The sequence below is a fragment of the Camponotus vicinus genome, unplaced genomic scaffold (genome assembly GCF_025532165.1).
Source record: "Camponotus vicinus isolate PSW18456_S1 unplaced genomic scaffold, iyCamVici1.0 SCAF_3, whole genome shotgun sequence".
Lineage (NCBI taxonomy): Eukaryota > Metazoa > Arthropoda > Insecta > Hymenoptera > Formicidae > Camponotus > Camponotus vicinus.
In genome coordinates this window covers 883,516-905,642 of record NW_028141967.1, presented here as the reverse complement: position 1 = coordinate 905,642, position 22,127 = coordinate 883,516, and the positions used below count along the sequence as shown (strand labels likewise).

Here is a 22,127-nt window from a genome sequence, read left to right as displayed (position 1 = left end):
AGAAACTAATAATAAATATAACTTTTCTCTAAATAAAACTAGAAGTAAATAATAGATAAATATTGTTTATTTACTTCTCTGTGATTATATTTTTTTTCATAGATGCAGCTGCAAGATGTAATACAATTGCATTGTTTTTTGAAACTAAGTATTTTTTAAATCATAGAATTTTTTTTACATAAACCAACATTTTTGTTACTTTAGGAATATGAAATCAAGATAATGGAAAAGTCAATATTTTGCTAGAGATATTTCATATTTGATGTTAAAAAATTGTTTTATTCCATCAAGCTAATTATACGTTGTAATTATACGCCGTATCCTTAATGACGTCGCTTGTAAAACTGTTGTCATCTAATTCGCAAGTCCTCGTCCTAATTTAATCATTAAGCGCTGCAACGAGAGACAATGGTATCGCATGCATGCACAGGGGGAACAGGGACGTGTCCATGTGGTACACGAGTATGCCACGTGCGTCTCGCTCCCGCGAGAAGTTTAGGTTTCACGTTCGACAATCGTGACTCTTTTTTTTTGTGCGCACGCGTGCGTCCACTCGAAAGGATGTGACGCACGTAATTGGCTCTAATTGGTTAACCAATTGCCGCGACCAATTGGCCGATGGAAAGCTAGTCTATTAGATTTAAACGAGCGTCGAAACTGTTTGTGCAAATAATGGATCATACGAATGAAAGTGAAATATAAGCAAAGAAATAAATATATTTATTTTAATTTTATCCTACAGGATAAACTTGGAATGAACAACATTATCATTTGCAAGTGTCTTTCCTAATTAATTTAAATTCAATTATAATGTTCGAATTCATTCGTCTCGCGATCATAATCGTTTTATTTTAGATAGTATCATTTCCTAAAAATTTATTCTTTTTGTTGGTAGAAACTTTATCGGGGAGCAAGTCCTTTAAATCTCTGATTTAATTAAATGGAAGTTCTATTAATGCAAAAAAATTTTACGCTCAAAATAAAAAAGTAAGAGTCTCTTTCCATATAAATGAACGCTTGGCAGGTTATATTTAATTTCATGCGCGCCCGAAGCTGCGGAATAAAATTCGGATATTTAGATCGGGATGTATCTAATCGTCGAACGCACAGTCGACGGAAATTATAACGGTTGACCTCGGAGCGCCTAGCAACAAGTATGGGCAATGTCCTCTCGAGAGATGTGATCCCTATTCTCTTCCACAAGACGTCCAGGCTCTTGTGGCGCGTGAGGTATACCGATCGAAACAATCGGATGATCGTTAAAAAAGGATATTGAAGAAATTCTCGTCAGAGAGAAGACTTTTAGGATGATTAATTTGAGGAAGAAAAATCTCGGGAATTTTCCAACTCTCTCTGCGAGATACACGAAGCCATATCTGTTTTAATTTTTTCCCCCAGAGCTCTGGAATATTTTACTTTAGATTGTCATCTCTACAGAGTGATCTCTTAATTTTCGAGCGGTGTAATATTTCCGATCCGTGTACGTGACTGAACGTAAAGAGACTTGGAATTTAAATGTGTACGTTTTATAACTCGAGACGCGTGCAACCGTCGCATATGCAACATCGATGCACCACGTGCACGACCTGGCAGATATTTCGACGATTTGAATGAGCTTGCAAACATCTACATCTTCGATAGTCCTGAAATCTGATGTTTATAAGTACGTGACAAAAAGATGTGAAATTGAGACCTCAAAAAATAAAAAAGAATTCCCATAGAGAAAGTGTGGATTGCTATTAATCCTATTAATCCTCAGTAGTAGCAAATTAATATTTATAAAAAATTTATATTTAATTTTAAGAGATTTTCACTTCAGAAAAATCTTACAGAAAGATTCATGCTCATCAATGTTTGGACATAAAGTAGATGCAATGATAAATTCAATATTAGACACATTGTATATAATATAATTATACCCCTATATTACACACATTTAGCAAACACGCAAGTCTTTATATAGGGTGTTCAAAAATGTCAAAGATTAAAAAAGAGTTTACAACAATCCGCGCGAAACAAGGTTCAATTCGTATCGCCTGATGCTATGGGGGAGTGACGAGGTCTATAATTATATGATTCCATATGAATTTGCAATTTTTTGTGTATAGAAGTTTATTTTTGTCTACGTATACTTTGTCTATCGCTTCGCGCAAAATGTTACAAACCCATATGGGTGAATCATATAATTATAGACTTCTTTTCACACCACACTCCAAAAATGTCGATGTGAACCGGATTATATATAGGGTGATTAAAATAAATTCATTGCTTAAACATCCGAATTTTCATTTAAAATGATGAAAAAATAACTTTTCAATCACAAGACGACGACTAAAATCTCTTGTATCTTACTCAGGAGCATGACCTTGACAATGTATGTCAATGTGGAAATTATATAGACCTGACGATGTAAAACTAAATATTTATGAATACTAATTACAAATGTGTACAAATAGTAATTATATAAATATTTATTTTATTGTAAATTTATTTCTTCCTAATAACTTGCAATTTATCACTATTTTGCTATTTATAATTTAACGTAATTATAGGTTCGTTATACGAATAAATTTAGACATATTTACGTCGCACTGTGCGGCTTACAAAATCGACAATCCCGTGATTTTCCAACCGCGCGTTTCGACGACACGTTGCAAAAGCATTGCAGAAATTGTTCGCGAAACCTTTAATGCGCCGCCATCGATAACTTCTACCTTGCCTGCCGCTTAATTATGGAGAATGAAACGCTCGTTCGAACGATCACGCCGTTACGTCAGTGGAAAACGTGATTTCGCTGCATCCATTGTTTGTCGACAATTCTAAAGCGGATATTCCGTCGAATAAATTCGGCAAAATTAACGTATTGTCGTTTACGTCAAGTCGCTGTTAAAGAAATATATGGATTTTTTCGCTGAATTTGTGTGGCAATTCTTAGTCCATTACAATAGTCAACAACGATACTGGACAAAAAAAATCATAGCCTTTATTTTCGAACAAGAGAGAACAGATATTGTCTCTGCGTACAAAATATTTATTCATGTACAATCCTCTCAGACATCTCTTCAAGTAGGTTTCCCACATAAGTATGCTACATAAGTATACTATGGGAAATATTATATATGTAAATATGTGTAGATATGTAGACCTAATGAATCGTGCCGGATTCGGAATATCTACTTTAAAATCTATGATCTCTAATGAGAAAGTGTACAAAGGATTAGTCATTCTTGATTTTTACAAGTCTATAGAAAAAAATAGTTGAATGAAAATATAATATATTGTCTGAGAAAATATAATATATGTATTTCTGAAAGGATTAAATTTAAAATAGAAATTTTAGATTTAATCATAAATATTTTAAAAATATGTTGTATCTGTTTTTATATTAGTAATAAATAAGTAATACACATTATTAGTTGCTAATGTGGAAGACATATGTTAACACAAATATTAGTGCGCATTGATGTGATGTGGAAAAATGATCGATAAATATTGTGTAATACACATCTTTTATTCTTGTTAACATCGATGTTAAGAGACCATGTTAATTTTTTCGCGCTAATTTACAATAATGACAATCTTTTGAGACATTTTTAATAAATCAAATTACAATTCTTTCTAAAAAATATGTACAAAATTTATTTATAGCAATTAAATATAATTATTGAATTAATTAATTTTAAAAGAAAAAGTAGATGAATTAAAATTAAAAAATGTAAAGCATAACTTTAGCATTTAATTTAATTATCGTCTTGATGGCTTCACACGATATAGTTGAAGATGTATAATCAGATAAATAAAAGAAATTCCAATTTCACGAATTAACGGTGAATTATAAACGCGTATGACAAACACTTATTATAGGATCAGTCATTTTTTTGTAACAAGATCGATTGTGTGGACAGCTTATTCGCATATTTTGTTTATCTATTGTGAGATAAGCACGATAAACACGACTTAATTGCATTATTAGATCACCGTATTTCTTGGGAATAAAAGTATTTATCTGATTTATTTACATAAATTTGAACTTCTTAGACTTATTAATATTATCTGAAGTTTATTGATAATATCATGATCGTGATGTTTTTATGTAACGTCATTTTCAAAGACAAACAAGACATATTTTCATGAATCGTATTTCTCAATATTTAAATAACCTATATTTTTTATCATTACTTTAGCGAATAAAAAAATAGTGAAATTCTTAATTAGCTCTTTATTAATATAATTTTATTAATTGAATATTACAATCGTGCAAAAATCGTGTCATATTACATGTTGCATAGAGTCTATCATAAATATTACATATTATAACTTAATTGATTATTTGTTCTTAATATATTAAGAATAATATATATTATATTTGTTCTTAATATATAGTATTAATTTTGTTTAAAGATACTAAGGTATTGACTGACAGGGAAAGACACATCTTCTAGTATATTAAATTTGTTTACAACTGGTTGTTCTTACTGGTTGTTTACATCTGTTTCTTGGTATTATGATTTTGGGAAAATCCACTTTTAAACAACAACATTAAGCAACCATTAATAACAATATTTTTTAACAATATGACAAAACAACATATTGACATTTAAAACATGATAACATATTGACATTTAAAATCAGTTACAGATTATTTATGCTTTTTTGAATATTTTAAGAAAGATATATTAAAATATAAAAACTTTTCTCTATACATCGATTTTTTTCTCCCTTTATGTTGTTAAAATAGTATATAATTTTAAGAAATGCAAATATTTTACGGTTTCGTATAGTTTTATCTGAAATTGAAAAAAAAATGAAAAGTAGCAAGTTTGAGATTCGATTCTTGAGTCAGCAGTTTCCGGAGATTTCGCAGTATTTCTTTCACGATTCTCTTTAGATCGACGAGAAACTCGAGCTTAAATCGAATCTCACACATGCGGCCGAAAATAATGCCGCTTTCACCCTCATGTATTCGAATATAAACTCCGCGCTCTGCCAGGCCATGGCTCGAAAATAGTCACAGCATTTAGGGTGGCAAACAGTGGCTTTTAGAGCGATGCCTGCACGTGTCGTGACGCATGAATCTCCCCTTTACTCTTCTTGCGTCTTAATCTCGCGTAATCCAATTCGACTAGTTTTATTCAAGAAAATTATTACATTGAATAACTTGAGGTAGGACAATTTTAATTCAAAATTGAAAAACGATGTTTTTGTTTGCCTCACTGCAAATTTCGAGATATTATACCATTCTGAATTTAAAATCTGACTTAATAAAAAAATGAAAATAAAGGAGATTATAAATTTTATCGGGAGATCATTTTTCACTTGTAAAGCATGCGCGATTCATTGTTGAAGGAGATAAAAAATTGTTTGGTAGAGATCTAGGAAATTCTCTCGATAATATTGTTTTGCCGGAAATGACCATGAAAAAAGATCTTGAAACATTTAGATGCAATTATATAGATAATGCGATTACATTTTGTAATAACTTTATTGCTCGACGTTTGTTTCATATTTCATTGATCCGAGGTCAAAACATGAATGTTATTGACGAGACACACCTGTCGCCGCATGCGAAAACAATTTCGTTCATTAGATCGGAAAGATCGTCGACAGCTAATGAGTATCACCTGAAAAATATCAATCCAAAAATTACATAATATAAATTAATACTTTTGAAAGAATTCAATTCAAACATAATAACAGATGAATATTAAATTATACGTTATACATAATTAATCTCTCTCTCATACAACTCATGTCAGTTTTTATTATTTTACACAAATCTTAAAATTAAATATTCTAGAAAATCATATAAATTCATAATTCACATAAAGATAATTATAAAGATAATTAAATTATCAAAATTTTATATAGAATGAATTGGATAATTTTTTTATGATATTCAAAAATAAGTGAATAATAATTAATGTAATAAATAATTATTTGACTATAATAAGTAGATAAAGAAACGATTATCTGTGAAATAATACTTGAAATTAATTATCAACCTATCAATCAATTTCGCCGAAGTGATTATTTTTCTCCTTGAATTTTCTTTTTGTTTTATCGAGGATGTTTTATTACAGAATTAACTCGAATTTAATAATAAAATATTTATGATATAAGTATATTTTGGAAAATACACTACACATGTATAAATATATTTTTATTAAAATTAATTATACTTGAAAATTATACTTGAAAAAAATTGTATTCTACTCTTGTGTTAATAGATTTTCTTCTCTTTTAATAGATTTGATTTATACAATCTCAACTCAACTATCTACGATCATCAATCGAAATGCATTGCGATTAATGCATCAATTGTAACCGGTCACATATATATAAAATATTTATGTTATATCGTTATGAAGAAGTAGTGATTCGAGAAAAGTCTTTCAATCAGTCGATTGTCTTTACTTTCCTCCTCGAGAAAAACGACGATATTTTTTACATACAGCGGTTTTAATCTATAAGCAAGTTTTCCCCACTACTTCACTTAATGTACGTCGATACAGTCAGTAAGCCTTGAGCGCAGACAACACGTTCTAGAATAATTCTCGATAAAAAGAGAAGAGTGAACAATGGTTTTACCGAAATCGCACGAATAATCGATAATTCGAATTAATCGAGCGAATTATTTGAAACGACTTATTTTTTATCTGCAATCTATTATGATTAAACAATTATTCATCGTATTGATTAATTAAAGCAACATGAATATACCTTACGAGCTTATAATTCATGACAAGGAGTTTCTATTTATAATTCAAGAGCAATTTTATATGCCGACATTTTTATTAAGGAAAAATTGTAAATAATGAAATTGACGTAAATAACGAAAAGTAAATCCCCTGCGACACCAACTGAAGGATATCGTGTAATATTCTTACTGCGAAATCGATAGAATTGAATTTATACATGAATTTCGCGAAACTCGCGCAATCTGCGTTGTTTCTGCTCGGAATAAATCGTGCTTCTCGCTTTGTTTGTTATCATAATCATTTATTGATAGAGGTGCGCATGTTAATTGAACCTTCACGGATCACATGACCATTTAAATTCGCATAAAATTTAATCGTGTCTGTTTCTTTTTTGTTGTTTCAGATTCATATTCGTTGTCACATCTCGGTAAGTCCTCTCTCTCTCATTGCATGCGCAGCAAATTATACTTCTTAGCTTCATTTAATTAAATTTAATTCAGTATTTTTAGTTCATATATCTTGTATATTATTTTTATTTTATTCATTAACAAATAAAAATTAAATCTCCGGGTATTTATCATCATATTGCATGTTTTTCATTCATATGTATAAGTATGTGTATATATGGTGTATCTCTCTCTTTATCTTATTTTTTCTCATTCACTTTCACACATAAATACACGCGCAGCAGACACATTTCATATTTTCATTGTATTTCATTTTATATATTAATCTTATTATAATTATATTAATTATATATATGTACACATATATATACATATATGTATATATATATAAATTTCTTATATGTTAAATATACTAATTATAATAATATATATTTATTTATTAATATTAATAATTTAATTATTTATTAATAATTATATAATAATTATTAATAATAATAATTTAATAATATTACAATTTGTTATGATATTATCATAACAATGATATTTGTTATGATATTATGATTTATTTTATTACCTCTATAATAATGCATTATTAAGAGATAAAAAAAATGAGACAAACTCAATTTTCGCAAATTCTGACTATTACAATCTATTGATTTTAATATTAAATAATAAATTTAATAATAAATTTATTTAATTAATATTAAATATGTATAAATTTATAATTTTTTTTAAAATTCTACAGTTAAACTTTTGCAAAAACGTCCCTGAAATTCTTTGTTTAATTCTTCATAAATATGCATAATAAATTAACTGTGACAGTTGATCATATATTAATCGTGTATTAATTGATAAAGCAAGAAGATTATTTGCACAACTGCAATAAAAAAATACATTTGTACGCGAGTCATTTATCCGTTAAAGCACAATACAATTTGATGGATTAGTATAATTTAATCTCATACAAGAACGCAAAATGGAAAATTCCATGGCATTAAATTCAAAAACTTTAATTAAATTAAATTGAACTGATTGTCACTTTAATATTATTTTTTAAATAATCGATGAGGATAAATTGATTATAAAAAATTAAGAATTTCTCGTAATATTTTCAAATTTTATGTTAACAACACGAAGAGAAAGAGAGAAAAAGAGATTTTTCTAGTTTATTTCATGTGATGATTCTATTTTATTTTATGTGATGATATTAGTAATGATTCTCAACTTATAGTTGAAAAATTACTACTCTACAACGTTGTATCATTTTACTTATTACACAAAATTATTTATAGTAGTTACAGACTAAAACTTGTCATTTACCAAATTCATTTCAATGTTACTGTATTACAATTTCATGTGGGATTAATTATCGTATTAAATAAAAATTAGAATCAAATGTTTGAGATTGAGAGCATTTTCGACATTGATCGGTGTCTCGATTGGATTTAGGTCGCAGTAAAGGTCAGACGACAGCAATTCACGATCGGAAAGGTCATGGCACGATCGTTATCGAACGAAAGCAACACGAAAATAAACTATAGAGGTGCCCAATTACTTCAACGAGACATTTTTCTTCAATATTGCTCGTATTTAAACAAATACTAAAATATTTAAGACATCCTCCTTATAATCTGTTCTTTTATTTCGCATGTTTTTTTCGCTCAATATATTGTCAAATTATGTAGAGAGAAAATATATGAATTAGAATTAGATACTTATAGAATGTGCTTAGATGTGTCTTCCCATATTTTCATCATATATTTATCAACGCATTTACCATATTGGCGATTGTAAAAATAAATTTTACATAACAAATTTATTTTAGCATTGCTAAAGACTCATTATACAGCATATTTCATGTGCGGACGTTTCTGAAACAAAAAAGAAACTAATTATTGTTTTTTTTCTTAAATGTCTTAAATATTTGTTCATTTGATCTCTATCCACGTTTAGTTCTTATACGGAAATAATTATAGTCATCAAATTATGAGGTTTGTTCTGTGTAGAATGAATATTGTTATGTTAAATTCTACAATTGCATTTTAATAATATTTATGCTATGTACATGTCGATGTATAACAAAGAATCAGGTTGAAAAAGGCACAAATAATGTCACATGTGGAATACCTGCGTCTTTACGATAATTCCGGAACTCCAATTATACGTACAAATGACAAGAGTCGGCATAAGAATGACTATTTATCTACATGCGTTTACGTTGACGTAGACGAGCATGATTACGAAAATTCAAATATGGCATTCAAGCTGTTTGTTATTATGAATATTTCCACTAATATATTCACTTTCCTGATACATTAGAATTAATTTAATATAGTTTATTAAGGTATGTAAATGTCAAATAGAGATAGCGCAGAAAATTTCAATTTTACAATTAGTACACATAATATAAAAGATAGCTTTAAAGTTTCTGTAATCACTTTACATTTTTGAGAAATATAAAATGTATTATATAACGATTTAAATTATATTTTCTTCTCAAAAATCCCATTTTTTAATTGTATTATAAACTGCTAGACGGTTCCTAAAAATTATTTCGTGAAACTTTGTCTTAGCTGTGTCATATTTCAATTATGTGTATTATTCAAGATTTCAATTATTCTCAATTACAAATTTATTTTCAGATTTAGATTTATATCATTTAAATTTTCCAAAATTAAATGTCTTTTAGTAAAAGTGATCACTTATTTCGCAAAATAACTCAAAAGTCTTACTAAATCCAATGTAGTATTTTGTAAACCAATATTTATAAATAATATCAATAATTTAATAGAGCATAAATATATAATAAGCCTCAAACGATCTCTAAATATATTTAAAATTCTAATAAAATAAAATTTCATTTTGACTTTTTCATTTTTTTAAAAGCTCGATTATGTTGAACGAAAAAAAGCGAAATTATCAATTCATTTTCCGATATCAAGGGATCATACGATCAGAGCAATATACAAAAGTTTCATAACAATATAAATAGTTATGAAAGATAGAGAGAGACGGAAGAGAATGGCTATCACGGCGAATGCGCGTGAATCATGTAGAATGAGATTAAAGTCATCTAGTCATTGATTAATCACACAAAGAGCATAGATCAGATTGACGAGTCACCTGTTACTCTTGCTAGAAAACAGTTTTATAGCTATATACATAAAAAGTGTCACATGGAATTAGATATTTTTAAAATCAATTCTAGATTAGTTTGTAGCGAATCTGTAGCGGAAACGAGATTTAATGGGACATCCTCTATGTTTCTTTTATTTTCAGAGAAGATAATTTTAGTGGAAAATTGTTCTTCGTCATGCGTTGGTGGAATAAATTAATTTCCAGATTACTTTGAACTTGATCCCGATCTTCACAAGCTTCTTTAATTTGATAGATATTACAGCACTTCTTTATGTTTTCAGATAAATGAATTATATTTTATTAATATATTTTACAATACACACACATTAATATAATGTAAAATTATTATATATTATTAATATATTTTACACTTATTTATTTAAAATTAAAAAATTTTTCTCTATTATCTCTAATTTTATTAATTGTAAATTATATTAATTAATTGATGGTTGAGGAGTATTTACGTCTTACGGAATTATCTCTCTCATTGCGATATATTAAGTCAAGTTATTAATAAGTTATTAATCGCTCTGATTTATTACAAGCGTCATCCGTGATAGCAGTACTGCTATTTTTAACGGGATAATCTAGCTTTTTGATATTGTCGGATAAATCGGATTACGCGTCAGCTGAATAATAAATTACACGGTGCAATCATTCAGTTCAGAAATTTTATTCGCAACATTTCTCATTTGAATATTCCCTCGCACACAATTCTTGCATAAAATTTCTTTTACGCGAGATTTATAGATTACGACAATGGATGACAATAACGAATGATGATAGCGACGACGATATTTTCCAATTTTTCTCACAAATTTCTTGCGTCATCATCATTAGTGCTGAAAAACATGATTCGGAAAAACATTGTGCGGCCGAATTGTGAAACGAATTTTCTGTTCTCGTCACAATGCATGATTTACATTACCGCAACATTATGCCTAACCGACTAGTCTAGAATAAAAAAAAACTTGGAACATTCATTTTATTGAGACATTTACTTTTGAAATATATTATTTTTAATAGATCTGTATAATAAAAAATTTAAATTTTAAATTATTTATCATATAAAATAATCGATACATGTGAAAACGAGAGTAACAAGTAATTAATGATTATATAGCAACTAATTACATATTGGAAAAAATTGACATGAGGAAAATTCAAAAATTATATTGCATGATAGCTTAAAATTTTTTTTGGCTGTTTAGTCTTATAGATATTTAATTGAATAAATCTGTTGGATTTTTGAGAATTTTCATAAACATTTGAAAAAAGAAAGAATTTATGAAACAATATATTTATATTTAAAACGTATATTTAAAATTTATAATTATATTAGGAAGGAAGATACTTATATTTTAAAAATTTTATTATTTCAACTTATTTTTTATATAAAAATGCTAATATCAAGAAATGCTAGTTGAAAAAATAATTCTTTTATATATTACTACATTTTAATATTAAAAATGTTATATCTAATAAAGTATAATATAATTCCATGTTTTGTGTATATATATATATATATATATGTGTGTGTGTGTGTGTGAAAGATGTATATATAATGAATCTTTCCTTCAAGAAGAGAGAAAGAGAAAAAGAGAAAACTTCAAGATGTCCATCAACTTCTATTTTGAATATCAAGAGCACATGTCCCCAAGTCAACTTTCAACGATACACTTATTCAAAATGTTTGGACGAAATATTATTCACTAACATTAATCAAACAAAATTGATTTTTTGTGAAAGCGTTTGGAAATTATCTGAAATATTGAATCAAATCAATCAAATAATTCAACAATTTTATTCGTTAAAATTGATGAAATGTTCTCAAAATCTATTCTCCGAGAAGAATCTATTAAACGAGGATTTTCTGACAATTATATATGTGTTAATTATATATATGTCAATTTTGATGAAACGATAATGCAATGCACGAAGTTTGTTAATATTATAGTGATTGCCGTTTGCCAATGATTAAGGTTGCCAACAACATCAGCTGACGACAACCTGTGAGCTGTTTATGACAATGTCGTTACGTCACGAGTGAACAAGTTCCAAATTATCTGTAGACGAGACGCAAAACGTCTCACGGTCGGGATATTACGCTGATTCATGGAATACGTGCATTCTCATTGTGTATATGTAAAACGTTAGCGTGAAAATCATTCTACCATATTATATGCTATCTGTTGAATCTCTATGATTCAAGTTTTATGACTTTAATTTATCTTGGAAAAAGATTATTATAAATACGCAAACACAGTGTATATACATATGTGACTTAATAATTTTATCCATTCGAACTATCTCTGCTATTTTAAACAATAAAAACATTGAAATTATAGTATTTTACGGTGCACATTATATGGTGATGGCAATGGTTTCGATGTCATCTTGAAGGCATTTTAAAAATTCGAAGATCAATTTTATTTTTTTAAATAAAATGACAATTTTTTTATGAGAAATCTTTAAAACGACAAATTCTGAAAGAAAAAATCATATATATATATATATATATACTTATATATATGCATATGTGTGCGTGTATATAAGGAAAAAAATTCCTACATTTAAAAAAAATAATTTTCTGATTTTTATAAAAGAAAAAAATATTCTTTTTTTAATATATAAAATAATATAAAAAATAATTTTTCATTCTCTCTTTCTCTCTTCATTTTAATATAGATTAAGTTAAATTTTATTTAAAATAAAAAAATCTTTATTTTAATCCAAAAATACCTAATCCAAAAATTATCTTTAAAATAATTTCCTAATTTAAAAAATATTTCTTTATCATTGAAATAATATTAGGATATCTTCAAAATATATACTTAAAATATATACTTAAAATATCTTAAAAATAATATATCTTATGTATAAAAAAAAATGTTTGTCTTTTTTAAAGATCAACATTTTTCTATTTAAAATTTCTTTTATTTGATTTCATTATAATTAAAATAAACTTTACATGTCCCTTTCAAAGATTAAAAAAACTTCTTCATATCTAAAAATATGTTTCATTTTGCTACATCCAAAATAAAGCATAGGTATTTATGTGCAGTGTTTCTACGAATTAGTAGAGTGAAGTGATGCATGGTTTGTTTTGAAGTCCCGAAATAATCCAATAAAAAATTGCAGATTCGTTTGATTTACATAGAAGCTTAAGAGCTGATAGTCAAAATTGTAAAACGAGAAATATCCAGCATCACAACGATGCTCTTTTCTCGCAAACTCTTTGGCACTAAATCAAAAACTCGAAAATACTATTGAACTTGAAAGGATAAATTCTTCTTCTTTCACAATAAAAAAAATGTACTTCGATTTCTTCATCGAGTGACCAGCCTCCTCAACTGATTTATTATTCTCGATTTTCGCTAACCCTTTCTCTCTATTCAAGTTCAATGAAATGTTTCCAACGAAATGATTCAAAGATTATTTATATATTATTTCCTCTATTAAATTAATGCTACATTAATTACTAACAAATCTTTTTTTGAAATTTCCTGAAGTTTCAAATATCTATGGATATTTTGATCTTGATATTTTTTATAATATTTCAATAAATTAAATATTTGAAGATGTATACTTATATTGTTACTATTAAATTATAAATGCTTGTATCCTTGCCTCCAAAATTAGTTACTTTTGAATTACTAAATGCTTGTATCCTTGCTTTCTAAAATTTTTAAATGCTACAATATTTGGAATATTTACTAAATTTCAGGACAACTAGAGTGTGCGTTTAAATTTTTGAATTTTTGAACGTATTAAGTGCTTGAATTTATTGTTAGATGTTTGTGTGTGAAAAAACATTACGCTTTTATTTCAAAAAACATCTGTGTTGCAGATCCACCCACCGACAGTGTCTATATGATATGTGGAGTGCTGATCGCTATGGTTCTGGTCGGCATCTTGATCGTCCTACTTGCCGTAACGATCAGGTGAGAGGGAGAGAATGCTATTTTATCATATATTATCTTTTTCATATATTGAAGAAAATGCCTCTCAATAGTTTACGAAGCATTACAAGTTATTTTCTCTAACAACAAAATTCTTTGCATAAGTATACAAAAGTATAAGTACAAGGTACAAGTATATAAAAAAAGAATCAATTTTAAGAAATTTCCTTATGTTAAAAAAATGATTTTATTAAAAAAAATACAGAATTCTTTAGCCTTTTTTCTGAGCAATTCGATATAGTAATATTTTTTATATATTTCAGATAGTTCAAGTAATAAGTCCTAAAACAGTGAAAAACAATTGTGTTGCTATCTCTAATAACTTACAAGAAAATAGCTTGTAATACTTTATAGAGTAAGACATTTTTTACAAACTATATATTATATACATTATTAAAATTACGTTTGCCATTTCATGTAAAAATAATTAATTTTTTTGGAATATTTAAAATAGGCTACGAGATTTTAACCACCTTAAAATGTATTACAATTTAAAAAATTTAATATTAATTTATATTTTGAAACATTGATCATTTTTATCGATACCGATTTTAAAAAAAACATCGAAAATTCAATGTCTGCTAACAAATGTGAAAACAATGCAGTTTTCTAAAAATATTTTCTCGGAACAAGTTAATTTTAGAATTCCCTGAATTACAATATATTTTAAAGCGATCGAAATCTCAAAGGATCATTTTAAATACTCCGAAAAGAAATCGTTAACATAGAATGGCTTAGAATTATCAATGACACGATAAGCTCCTCGCATTTAATGGTCAATAAAATTCTCCTTAAAATTATTCTGACGTCGATTCTTCGTAAAATGCATAGTTATTGATATCTTATCCTGGAATTATTTTTTCATATTATTTGAATAATATTCTAACAATAAGTACATTTTTTAATAAGTTATTCAGGTGATGTGGTAATAATTGATTTCGAAATTAAGATTTAAACATAAAACAATTCTTATCTTGGATTGAAATTATTTATTTTCTGGCAAATAAAGTATATATTAGAAAGATACGTTTTATTAATAATAATATAAAATTTTTTTAAATTTACTTTGCATAAATTTTATTTGTTTTAATTGTTTTAGAGAGTAATGACACAGTAATGATTTTTATATATTAATATAAAATATCAAAATGTGTTTTTTGTTTCTCTATAAAATCTCAAAATTTCGAAGTTAAATTGTCCCTAAAAACAAGCATGCAATGACTATATGCTCTTTATCTTATCTTGAATTCGTTAAATCATTTCCTAGTTCATTACAGATATTGCATCTTTATCAAATAAATATGATGTAAGCGTATATGATGGTACAGTCTCGTTACCGACGTTAAATAATACTAACAATAAGATTCACGAGAAAGACACGGAGAAAAACATGCATAAGTGAAAAATAGCGATAATTTTTCACAAAGTGAATGCGCGATTATTCGACCACTACTTTAAATTCGCATCAACAGATTGCGCGTTAAAAATCGCTGTTAATTAAAGTCAATAAGATCTTTTTCTCCCTCTCTCTTTTCTTTCCTTTTTCTCTCTCCTTATTTCTCTCCTTCTTGTTCCATATATCATAAATATTAAATCGAGAATATACATTTTAGAGTAGATATATTTTAAGAAATATTATATTTAATAAAAAAGCTATAATTAAATCTAAAACTATAATTAAACTACAATTAAATTCCCAAAATAATTTTTATAAAATAATAATTAATAAATCAATAATTTATTATTTTTTTATATTTCTAAATGAAATTGTAATTATTTTTATATATTAAGAAAATTGATCAGTCGAGTAAATTAATAAGATCGAGTAATTTCTTTACTCTTAGATTTAAAAATATTGATTATAATTGAAATGCAATAGTGAATAAATGTATTTAGTGACATGAAAAATATATAGAAATAAATATACATATTTAAAAAAAGAATGAAAAAAGATGGAAACAAAATCAAAAAACAAGAGTTCGAAATCCGAGAGCATCTATCTCTGTCTGGTAGTGTCGCGTAGCGTCAAGACGCGTGGCTGAAAACGGCAAAACGGACATACGTCTGGTGTCTGGTGTGCGTCGGACAGAAATAGAGATAGCAGCAATATATTTATATATGTATGTGTACGCGTGCATATATGCGTGGCGTAGTTTCCCTTTCAGAAATCTTTCTCAGAACGTCTTCGCGTGCGCGCGCGTCATCACGAGGCATCATCAAGAGATACTGTTTCTCCTTCATTAGTATATCAGAATAACGTCATTCTTTCTTAAGAAACATATTTTGCCTCTGGAAGAGATTTAAAATAAATTATCAGTTAATAAAAAATTATACATTATAGTGTTTCATACACATACACACACACACACACACGCGCGCGCGCGCGCGTGTGTATGAAATTATTGCATACATACATATAAATGTGAATATATCAAAATCAAATATACAATAAATATATAATAAATATATAATCAAAAATTGAGCGATCCAGGAAGCAATATTTGAAAAAAAAAATTGTAGGATTTTGAAGAAGATATTCTATAGTTAGCACAGTTTTTGGAACCGTTTTCCTGTGATTTGAAAATAATCTTTATTTTTTTTTTATTTTTTTGAAACTGTGTAATTTTTTTCTTAACAGATATCGATTATAGTCAATTTATTTTTTTATTAAAATTTAAATACTTTATTTTATTAAAATTTTTATTAAAATTTTTACCGAATATGAATAGACTCAATTAATGTTTGCATCTTTATATAAATATTATATACAACATTTCTCTCATTCTCAAGATACAATTACATATCTTCTTTTAAATGCAAAATGTTATATTTTTATATAAATCAAATAATTTATCTCATGATTCTCTAATGTTTTTAAATATTAAGATAAAGTTATTAAAAAGTGTACACTTTTAGAGGATATATATATTTCATGTCAAATATATCTTATCATATATAATAAATAAATCGTGAAATCTCTCATATAATTCAATATCTCATATAATTTGGATGCTTTTAACATTTTTTATATATGCAAAGAGAATCGACCTATATATAATATATGTATATAAAGAACGTATATGATTTCGTTCACAAATATAAAGTTTCTATCTTGAAATTTCAAAAGTGCTTTCACTCAGGATGAGAAATCATACTGACCATGATGATTTAATTTAAAATACTTAAGTGAATAGTTTCGGAGATATATTTCGGATATTCGAATGTATCGATTAAAATTGGATATCCTTTATATATTGCGTTGAAAGAATATTAACAAAACTTTCATTTTTAACTTAGAGATATTGAAAGTTGCGAAAAATAACATATTTTATTAAATATTTTTTACTGAAATTATATAAATTATAAAATTATGAGAGAGATGGTATCTACATATAATGATATTTATATTTCTGTTCTTTCATTTCAAATCGATATTACATGTGCAGAAAATATAAATATATAAATATATAAATATATATATATATATATATATATATATATATATATATATCATATATATTCTTGTAATTTTATCGATGTTTACTTTATCGTATATCTTGGACAATTACCTGAAACTCGAGACGCGCTTCTATTCTTGTCAATGCTAAAAAGTAAATATTCTATCTCTTCTCATGAGAATTATTACACATCTAAAAAATGTTTTTTCTTTTGGTTTCATAAAAAAGATTGACGTAAAAGTTGCTTATATGTATTTTCATCTCAATGAGTCGATAAATAAATAATATAAAAATATAAAATTAAAACAATTCTATTATTATTATTATTCGATCATTATATTATTATTATTCAATAGTAAAGTTCAAAAGTATCTCATCTGAATTTTATAACACAATTTCTTTCTGTCATTTTTTGCTGTTTTATTAAAAGTTCTTGATAAAATTTACTATACAAATTATAAAAACATTCACTATAGATAATTCAATCTGTTGTTTACGAATCAACTGACAAATAAAATTGTATAATTTATTATATAATTTATATTCATAGATCATTTGCTGCATTTATAAATATATTTTTTACATGAATTTAATGTTGTTGGAGACGCAACAGCAATAGTTGAAGATTCTTCCGATGAAAAGAAAAAAAAACTATATCTTGTTATTTTCTTCAATGAAGTTCAATGTTTCTTCGTATCATTCATCATATATTCATTGTTTCGCGTTAATGCCATCGCTCATGATTCAGTCATGTTATCGCGTTTATATGAAAGACATTGATAATCAATTAATATAAATGACCGTATCTGCATCTCGATAGTAGGTGAAAAACCTTCTTGAGTAACTGATTCTGAGAATCATAATTTCCTATGTTATCATGTGTAAGAATAGATTTTAAAAGTGGAGAGATTGAGAAAGATTATGCTGAGATTAAACAGATTTTTTAAATGGGTTTTTCCTTTATTCTGTCTCTTTTAATTCGGTCAATAAAATCTCGAAAATTTGGAAAAAAAATTTATATATTTTGTATAACCTTGCACCTATTTTTATTTTATCTCTTTCTGTTTCATTTATACACGTAATAATTAAATTGCGTTTTATGATTGAGATTGAACATGCTGTTTCTTTTCTTTTGTTTGTTTTACTTTTACTCTCCGACACACACACACACACACACACACACACACACACACACACACACACACACACACACACACACACACACACACACACACACATATATACATGTATCATTTATTTCAGAAATACGATAGCAAAAGCAAAGTTCGACTGAACATAAGAGAGAACTGTATATAACAGAGATGAGGACCTTGCTATTATTGTTAGATCAGCGTAAACGACATACATATAACACCGAGAAGCTCTATGTGAAGTAATAAAAGCGTTCTTATAGTCCGTTGCATAATCATGGATGCAAAGTCGATTCTAAAAACAATTATTATTTTTTATTACGATCTGATAAGCTTCTAGCGATTTAACGAAAAGTTCCCCTAGCGATTTAACAAAAAATTCTCCCTCGCGATTATTTTATGTTCCTTTGTAAGTTCTTTGTTAATTTGTTCGAATTAATTCAAATATGTGTATGTAATATGACTTAACGTTTTACTTTGTCCGAATTAATTTAATTCAATCCTTTTTAACATCTTGATAATTAATTATAAATTAATTTTATATAATTTATTTTCTTATTGTTTGTCTTGATTAAATTAAATTTAATAAAATACATTTAATTTTATTTAATTTAATTAATATTTTAATTATGTTTTTTTTAAATTTTATTGAATACGCATTTCTCTCATTTTATAAAAGATAAAAAACATTATATTTTTTCTTTCTCTTTTTCTCTCTCTCTCTCTCACTCTCCGTACAATTTTACTTAATTTAAATGAATGCTAATTTTATTTAACAGTAGAGCATTAAATTAATCACGTGCAATTGATATTAAATAATCAATAAAATCAGAAATTTTAATTCACAAATCAGAAACTACGTATTAAGAACTGCGTTACGTCAACAATTTTTTCCAATAAAAACCTCATAAACATAATATCATGCAACATATCTACACAATGTTGATCAAGATGCGTAAATCTTTTTTTCGAATTTGCGATTGATATATTAAAAATACATGTTATAAATATATGCTAATAATTGCGATGCGTCACAGTAACATACAACATACGCTATACAAATAAAAAAAGTAAAACTGGAAAGCGCAAAGGAGCGATACGTCGAAACAAAAGGCCACAGTCTATCATTCGGTTATGCATCGCGATTATGTGACGTAAAGGGGCAAGTCCGCCAGTGGGCTTTCCGGCGCGACTGGCGCGACAACTATGACGACGCGCGTGAAATATAGTAAAACGTGGACGAGCGGGGCAGGGACGGTCGTGCGGATGTACCGTTTGAATTTCTTCGGGGCGGCGATTGGCCGTTCGATCGAACGCGCGCCAATCGCGATCGCGCTCGCCCGTGATGTCACAGGACCGTATAAGAGACGGGCACGCGTCGTTCCGATTCAGATGCGCGCTGGCTGTCGATGAGCGAGGGTGGTCGACGTGTCGAGTTTACACGTCGCGTCGGCTGCGGCGGCCTTAGAGCGATTAAGAGACGACGACGCCGTCGCGCGTGTCGTTCCTTCGATAGGATTCACATCCGCGACAGCAGGAGAAAACATCGAAAGAGCCTTCCGGATGATCGAGTGACAGGGATTCGTAAAACTAGTCAGTGCGAGTATATCGCGCGAGTGTAAATATAGTGGTATCCTTGTCGTTGGTGAAGCGGAAGGTCGAGAAGGAGAGCGTTGAAAGTGCGCGTTGGTAAAGCATATTATTCGATAGAGCGAGATGAAAGTAGGAAATAGCGCGAAGAGTAACCTAGAAAAATATCCTTCCACGTTCCTAAAACTTTGAGATAGAAGAGAGAGAGAGAGAGGGAGAGAGAGAAGCTTCAAGGTAAAGATCTGCATTTTTTCTGCGAGAAAAACACGAATGCGAAAGTATCGGAGAGAAAGAAGGTCGTACAGCATTCCTAAACTTTGAAATCAGTCGCAGAGTCAGACTGAAGAGAGTAAAAACTGAAAGAAGATCTCGTTGTTCCTCGATACGGAGGTAGACAGCTGATTTCATGACGTTACAGCTCCACGTGTGACGTAGAAGCATAAGAGAGAGAAAAACACGTAGACTGAGATTAGCATAATTTTCCTCGGTTTTCCTAGAATTCCCGATCGGGAAAAACCAACGCGCGTCTTGAAATCCTCAACGATTTCGATAAAACGTGCACCCTTTGCTATACTTTGTAGAATTCGAAAATCGAGATTTTTTAAGTTTAAATCTATCTCTCAGAAAACTAACTTTCCAAACTTCCTCGGAAGTTCGATATATTATAAAAAAGAGTGCAAGATCTGGACTTAAATCCTATATCGATTTGCTCTTTTCCAATCTCCAATAACCTTGGAAATTTGAGTATTCTCGGGGAGAGACTCAAAGATCAAGAACTCGGATCTCCACTTCTGCTTTCGAGAATAAGATTATCGAAGATAGGCAAATTCGCGAGACTGTACCAGAAATATAGAAAGATGGTTGGCAGCAATGGGACCATGATCGCGATCCGCCTTGTCCGCAGCAAGCTGCGGAAACGCGAGGACCACCATTCGAGCACGGACGCGGTGCATCCTGAGGCGACGGTGGTGCAGACGGCTACCTCGCCCGGGACGATCGCGACGATCGCGACGACGCCGGCGCACCCCGACGATTGCCGCACGCAGATATCGACCGACATCGGCAACGGTGTCTGCAACGAGCACGTCTACGCCGCGACGACCGTCACACCGTCCGCCAATCCCGTCGAGCCGTTCGCGTGGCAGTTCCCGCCTCCGTATCCACCACCCCACGTGCCATCGGCGCAGTACACGTTGTACAACGATCAGGTTGGTGCACCTTGTATATATCTTGTATTTTGTACCTGCGCTTTTCTCACGGGGTTCTCAATTCCCATTTCCGATGCGAGAGACCCAAAGACAAATAGGTTTTCGCTGAAAGATCAATAACGAATGAATCAAAACAATGTCGAAAGTATCCAGAATCTCAATTTTTTTTTTTGAGAATCATTGAAATGATAAATATATTTTGGTCAAAGTTAATGCCACTGACCTAAGCTAATCGCGTCTTGTCGCACAAATATCAATTTTTTACGTTTATTAAGAGCAGTATTTACTCTTGAAAAATATAACAAACATTGGTAACAATAGTAGTTATTTATAGTATTGATATTTAAATTATTTCAACACATGCATTTCTTTTTTCCTAGATATTTAATTCGCCATATTTCACACACACACAAATCCTGTATATTTTAATTAATTTCGCGATTATATTATCTTTTAAATAATCGTATAACTTAGTTCTGTAAATAATAATTAAAGAATTTTTTTATAAATAATAA

The 22,127-nt window shown here is 28.7% G+C and overlaps 1 protein-coding gene across 12 annotated transcripts in view; it reads left to right on the top strand.

Moving 5' to 3' along the window:
* The window catches only part of LOC145969363 (uncharacterized), a 63,076-nt gene that overhangs the window by 35,188 nt on the left and 5,761 nt on the right, over nt 1-22,127 (top strand). For 8 of the 12 annotated variants that reach the window (XM_083095425.1, XM_083095420.1, XM_083095424.1 and 5 more), the window contains 3 exons: nt 7,102-7,125; nt 14,094-14,187; nt 21,309-21,612. In XM_083095425.1, coding sequence (XP_082951551.1) covers nt 7,102-7,125; nt 14,094-14,187; nt 21,309-21,612 — 422 coding nt within the window. Of the gene's footprint in view, nt 1-7,101; nt 7,126-8,554; nt 9,498-14,093; nt 14,188-21,308; nt 21,613-22,127 lie in introns of those variants that run through there. The other 4 variants (XM_083095426.1, XM_083095429.1, XR_014438059.1 and 1 more) reach the window with 3 other exon arrangements.